The 6331-nt window shown below is 41.0% G+C and overlaps 1 protein-coding gene across 3 annotated transcripts; it reads left to right on the top strand.

Annotated features, from left to right (window-relative positions):
• The first annotated feature begins 2296 nt into the window (after positions 1–2296).
• LOC123080723 (uncharacterized) lies at positions 2297–6037 on the top strand. 3 transcript variants are annotated; one of them, XR_006438528.1, is made up of 7 exons: positions 2297–2828; positions 2946–3006; positions 3120–3193; positions 3915–4038; positions 4683–4740; positions 5344–5519; positions 5822–5853. XR_006438528.1 is itself a non-coding variant. In XM_044503660.1 (7 exons), the coding sequence occupies exons 1-7, from the start codon at positions 2700–2702 to the stop codon at positions 5910–5912; spliced, it is 696 nt and encodes a 231-aa protein (XP_044359595.1). In that variant the 5' UTR covers positions 2306–2699; the 3' UTR covers positions 5913–6037. The 3 variants fall into 3 exon arrangements, 2 of the variants coding, with proteins under 2 accessions (XP_044359595.1, XP_044359594.1); XM_044503660.1 differs by having other exon boundaries at positions 2306–2828; positions 5361–5519; positions 5822–6037; XM_044503659.1 differs by having other exon boundaries at positions 2307–2828; positions 5349–5519; positions 5822–6037.
• Positions 6038–6331: the final 294 nt, after the last annotated feature.

Raw genomic sequence — 6331 nt, 5'->3', positions numbered from 1 at the left:
GGAAATTTGTCTTTTTCACGAGAGGTGGATCAAAACTTTTTACACCCAACCATTTTGTCAATTGCGCATTAAATATGTCCTAGTATTTTAGAAAATTGATTTGGTCCAATTTTGCAACAATTATTTGGGAGGTCCTTCACAAAAAAACCTCCTTTTGGGCACTCAGAAAATGGAAAATGGTTTTTTCGTCCAAAGAAAATGAAAACTTCCTTAGGCAACATTGTTTGCCATTCCAATATGCACCCTTGTGCACAATATGAGATCATTTGAACAAACTATGCCGTGAATGTGGCCATAAGATTGATCATTTGGGTTGAAAGCCATGAATCTTCACACATGATAGCTCATTTCTAAGAACATTTTTTAAAGAATTGTCGTATTACAAGTTTATTATTTTTCCTGGTAACTTTGCCACATATAATGACACAATGCGAAGGTTTTCCAATTTTTTGATTTTTTTTGAATTTTTTATGCCTGTTTCAAAATGCGGGCAAAACGGCGGGAATGACCGTTCCTAGCTAGTGGTTGAATCTTGGAATTTTTTTGGTGTTTCTCTGATTAAATAGATAATTATGTACCTAGAAATGATTTTTGAAAAAAAATAAATAGCAAACTACAAGGCAGCTACGGTTCAAATTTGACCCGCTTCCACCTGAATCGGCGGAAATTTGTCTTTTTCACGAGAGGTGGATCAAAACTTTTTACACCCAACCATTTGGTCAATTGTGCATCAAATATGTCCTAGTATTTTAGAAAATTGATTTGTTACAATTTTGCAACAATTATTTGGGAGGTCCTTCACAAAAAAACCTCCTTTTGGGCACTCGAAAAATGGAAAATGGTTTTTTCGTCCAAAGAAAATGAAAACTTCCTTAGGCAACATTGTTTGCCATTCCAATATGCACCCTTGTGCACAATATGAGATCATTTTAACAAACTATGCCATGAATGTGGCCATAAGATTGATCATTTGGGTTGAAAGCCATGAATCTTCACACACGATAGCTCATTTCTGAGAACATTTTTTTTTAAAGAATTGTCGTATTACAAGTTTATTATTTTTCCTGGTAACTTTGCCACATATAATGACACAATGCGAAGGTTTTCCAATTTTTTGATTTTTTTTGAATTTTTTATGCCCGTTTCAAAATGCGGGCAAAACGGCGGGAATGACCGTTCCTAGCTAGTGGTTGAATCTTGGAATTTTTTTGGTGTTTCTCTGATTAAATAGATACTTATGTACCTAGAAATGATTTTTGAAAAAAATAAATAGCAAACTACAAGGCAGCTACAGTTCAAATTTGACCCGCTTCCACCTGAATCGGCGGAAATTTGTCTTTTTCACGAGAGGTGGATCAAAACTTTTTACACCCAACCATTTGGTCAATTGTGCATCAAATATGTCCTAGTATTTTAGAAAATTGATTTGTTACAATTTTGCAACAATTATTTGGGAGGTCCTTCACAAAAAAACCTCCTTTTGGGCACTCGAAAAATGGAAAATGGTTTTTTCGTCCAAAGAAAATGAAAACTTCCTTAGGCAACATTGTTTGCCATTCCAATATGCACCCTTGTGCACAATATGAGATCATTTTAACAAACTATGCCATGAATGTGGCCATAAGATTGATCATTTGGCTTGAAAGCCATGCATCTTCACGCATGATAACTCGTTTCTGAGAACACTTTTTAAAAATAATTACCGTATTACAAGTTTATTATTTCTCCTGGTAACTTGGTCACATATAATGACACAATGCGAAGGTTTTCAAATTTTTTGAATTTTTTGAATTTTTTATGTCCGTTTCAAAATGCGGTCAAAACGGCGGGCATGACCGTTCCTAGGTAGTGGTTGAATCTTGGAAAACTTTTTGTGTTTCTCTGATTAAATAGATACTTATGTACCTAGAAATAATTTTTGGAAAAAATAAATAGCAAATTGTGCGATGGGGGTAGTTCAAATTTGACCCGTTTCCTGCTGAATCGGCAAAAATTTGTCAATTTGATGGGAGGTTGATGAAAAGTTTTTAACACACAATCATCTGGTTAATTGGACATAAATATGGTCTATTATTTTTGAAAAATGAAATGGTGCCATTTTGCAGTAAATATTTGATAGATTCTTTACATTGATGAGAAAATATATAAGAGAAACTAAAGAAGAAATACAATTACATGCGCTTAATTCTGATTGGTGGAGACGTTTGTGCCATGGATCGATGACATGGCACATATCCATCCATCCATCTCCTCATCCCACATCCATCCATCCATCCACCCATCCATTCCCCACTGCAAACCCCTACTTGTCTCCACCCCACGCAAACCCCTCCTCCCTTCCCCTTCCAGATCGCCGCCGCCGCCTCCCCATCAGCTCCACCGGCGAGCCCTTCCTCACCGCATCGCCACCCCCACGCCCATCCATGGCATCCCCCGCGCCCTTCCATCAGCATCTATGGCCTCCCCCGCGCCCTTCCTCACCGCATCGCCACCCCAACCCCCTGCCTTCCTCTCCCCGACGCTCCCCTCGCTCCGGGCCTTCATCCTCTCCGGCCAGATCAACCGGGCGCGGCCCCTACCCTAGGCAGGGAGGGCGGATCGCCGCTGCGCGGGCACACGGGAAGGGGCGGCGGCGGAAGCGCATCCCCAAGATCTAGCCCGTCAAGCACCGTGTCGAAGTCTCTCCTTCGAGGAGCTCTATGTGCGGGTGTGCGGAGGCGCTCGTGAGGGCGGTGGTGGCCTTCTTCGACGCCTTCCTCGTTGACTGCTTCCTCTTCTGGTTCCGCCGCCCCCGCCCCCGCCCCGACAACCCCGCCTCCGCCCACCGGGTAAGCCAACCCTACCTCTCCCTCTCCCTCTCCCTCGCGTCCGGCTCCTCAGTTTGTTCGTTCTTCGATCCCAGGCGGTGATGTTTTTATTTTTTTGGTGCATTCGTGTTTGTGCAGGATCCGCTTGTGCCCAAGGACTGGACAGGGGAGGTGCTCCCGGCCTCGGACAAAGAGAAAGGTGCCCTGGGTTTCTCGGTCAGATTTGTGATTTCGCGTTATTGGTTTGGTGTGATGTGTACCTGTGGTTGACCTCTCTGCCGCTGGTTGGATGTCTGTGTGGTGTTGTTTCAGGTTTTGCAGAGAGCACATTGTCGAACCAGCAGTTGGCAGATGGCAATGACACAAATGAGGAGCTTAGGCGAGAGGTACGCCTACCAGAGCACCGTTAAACGAATTTCTGTTACTTTTTCAGTCACATGCGTGAGGAATGGCTGTGTTGTGCGGTTATTGTTACTGTCAGGTTGTAGCTCTAGGTCTATTGTGTTGTGGCTGACCTCTCTGCCGCTGGTTGGACGTCTGTGTGGTACTGTTTCAAGTTTTGAAGAGAGCACAGGCTCGAATGAACAGTGTGTGTGGAACAGATTCTTGTCTGAATTCTCTTCTTGTGGGAGTATGAACTTGCTTGCAGTATCTTGGAGTATCAACTTGGAGCATCTGGTTAGAGTAGCATCTTGCAACACATTCGATTACACCAGTACTGATAGTTACAGTGGCATCTTGCAAAATGGAGTAGTTAGACTAGCATCTTCGATTAACTAAATTGATGATAGATGTTGTTAAGTTGGGACTTGCAAGCAGTAGTGCTTGCAAGCAGTAGTTCCCTGTTCTTATATCTTCTTGCTTGCAGTAGTTTAATTTATGATTTGTCTTTGGTGGAGTATTTCTTGAACTGTGTTGTATTCCTGTGACTAAATAGTGAATCCAGTTACAACAAAGCATGCCAGTACTTGTCATTGGTGGAGTAGTTTGACAGTGAGGATTAGTGATGTTCCCAATTAATTTGGTGTAGTTTTGGAAGCTCCGGCTCGATTTCTATCATTTCTAGACAGAAGATACTTATATTTTTGTAAATTTTCCTGACTGCAGCCAATTTTGCTGTCCAGAACACTACTTCAGTTAATACACTATCTAGTACTGCTAGTTCTCATCTCACTTGTTGTGCTTCTTGTACTGGGAGCACTCTTTGTTATCCCAAGATCTAACATCAAAGGTAAAATGGGTACATCTCTTGTCTTGTTGTATTTGCAAGTTTGAAACTGGATTAGCATCTTGGAGTATTGTTGTACTCCAATAGACTAAACAGTCTATACTCCAGTACTGATAGTTAGAGTAGCATCTTGGAGTAGGGTAGTCCACATTTGTCTAACATTAGACCAGATTATTCCGATTAGTCCACATATCATATTATTCTTGGAGCACTGTACTATAGCAGCAGTACTGTATTGTAGCAGCAGCATGAGTAAACTGAATACTCCTTCATATGCTTGGTTCCTTCTTATTCTTCCTCAGATTGTGGAAATGGATTCATTCCTTCTTACGCACTGCACTGTACTGTAATATAGGCCATCTTTTGAATTAATACTCCAAAATTTATCACTATTGGAGGATTGATTGTTTCCAAATCAATACTCCTGGGCATCATTCATGGCTGTCTAGTAGTCGACATACTTCTGGTTCCATTTAGTATATGCAGGTAGTAGCAGCTTAAGTGTAATGGAGCTGTTTTGTTACTCTATGCCTACTTCGTTATAGTTTGCATCATCTCCTTGTCGTTTATAGCATAAATGCCTTCACTATTCTTGCTCTGAACCTCTGATCCTGATACTGATTGTATTTGTCTTGATGGAATTATAGGCAACATGGTGAATCTAGTACAGGCATCGTTGGCCATCCTCTTCGAGGCTGTGTTTAGGTGATTCCTCGGGTAGCCATGACACTACTCTGGCTGATTAGTACCCGGCCAGTGGCATGTTTGTAATATTTACAGGGATTTTACTTGTAGAAATAATGCTCATGGTATATTTATATGTCCTGCAGCGCATGCTCTTTTTCGGTCTGTACGGAATCTTGATATGGTGTTTTGGCAGCTGGGATATTAGATTGCACTTCTTTATGTGATTTACTCATGTTGGTACTGCTTGTTAAGTGATTATCTTTATGCCCTTGCTACCAGTAGAATGGTCTATACATGATTGCTCTGTAATTTGTCTTTTCCAGAACGGTTTGCTTGGTCCTTCATATCTGACTATGTAATGTAGAAGCTCTACTTTATCCTAATAGTTGCATGTAGCATTGTGCTACTCTTTGTGTGATGCTAAACAATACGCTCTTAATCTGTTGCTATATTCTCAAGTGTTGTTTACCATTTACATTGTTTTTACATTTGCTATATTCACAAATAGTAGTAGTGTCTGGTCTAGATAAGCAAATAAGTACTGTAGTAGTGTCTGGTCTAGATAAGCAAACAAGGTATGATCTATGCAGTTGTTGATCTGAATTGTTTGTTTCTGGGGGGTGTTGGATGAGCTGCAGCAGGACAACCTGTAGCGGAAGAACTTCGAGGGCAAGATCAAGGAGAACCAGGAGACGATCACCGGTTACCTCATCCTCGTCGGCATGGTTGGCTCCTTTGGCAGACCCCTCTTTGGCTCCGACCAACTTACTTTTGTCGCTGGCTAGCAGCATTTCCAGGTACAGTTGTGTCCTGCTCTCTTGCCCTCCGTTTAGTTTTTGTTGGAGTGTGCATGGTGGCATCCTGAGCCTGCACTGTAAAATATGCTTTGCCTTCTTCATGAGCTGGCACTATAAATTTTGCTTTGTCTTGTTGATAATGCCATATGTCCTATGCAATCAGATTACATTTCTGTTTGTTATGGTAGTAAAAAAATATTGGTGTTGTCGTAATTTTCATAGTGTGTGCCTTTCATTTCTTTATTTTGATTGTTTCCATTTGTATTCTATATGCTTCTAATGGCTGATCCTTCCAATGCCAGGTGTTGTGTGTTCTGGAAGATGGAAGAGGAAGAAAATTTATTTATTTTGAACTATTTTTTTTGTATTATGTTTGTTGTACATATGATTTGATAGTTTTGTATAGGAACATGTGATACTATTTTGTAGGGATTTATGGCCTGTGATGTAAACATATTTAGTGATGAATTATGAAATTATTTGCAAAATTTATCGAAAAGGAGAATCATTTGTATGAATATGGGCCGCATATATGTGAATGGGCTGAGAAGTGTACTGGACCAACTCCCAAGATTGAATTATTATTTGACTGTATAAAAAGGCTGAATGTAAACGAGAAAATGTGCTGCACAAAATAGTACCTATATTCTTGGAAGGCCAAACGTGCATAAAAATTGATGGGCTGGATAGTTGGGCTTGGCCCATGTAGCTGACAAAAATTAACAGAAATAAATGTACTAAATGGGCTGAATTGTTGGGCTTGGCCCATGTAAAACACCGAACTGGACCGGGCTGATTCTTATCCACGTCAG

This window comes from Triticum aestivum, chromosome 3D, assembly GCF_018294505.1.
Source record: "Triticum aestivum cultivar Chinese Spring chromosome 3D, IWGSC CS RefSeq v2.1, whole genome shotgun sequence".
Taxonomy (NCBI): Eukaryota; Viridiplantae; Streptophyta; class Magnoliopsida; order Poales; family Poaceae; genus Triticum; species Triticum aestivum.
This window is presented reverse-complemented; position numbering and strand designations above follow the sequence as displayed.

What these genes read in the sequence shown, in the direction of transcription:
- LOC123080723 (XM_044503659.1), top strand. Translation starts at nt 2,700, where the DNA reads ATGTGCGGGTGTGCGGAGGCGCTCGTGAGGGCGGTGGTGGCCTTCTTC. An exon ending in GGCCTCGGACAAAGAGAAAG is followed by an intron (nt 3,007 to 3,119) that starts GTGCCCTGGGTT and finishes GTGTTGTTTCAG; the next exon opens with GTTTTGCAGAGAGCACATTG. An exon ending in CCCAAGATCTAACATCAAAG is followed by an intron (nt 4,039 to 4,682) that starts GTAAAATGGGTA and finishes ATGGAATTATAG; the next exon opens with GCAACATGGTGAATCTAGTA.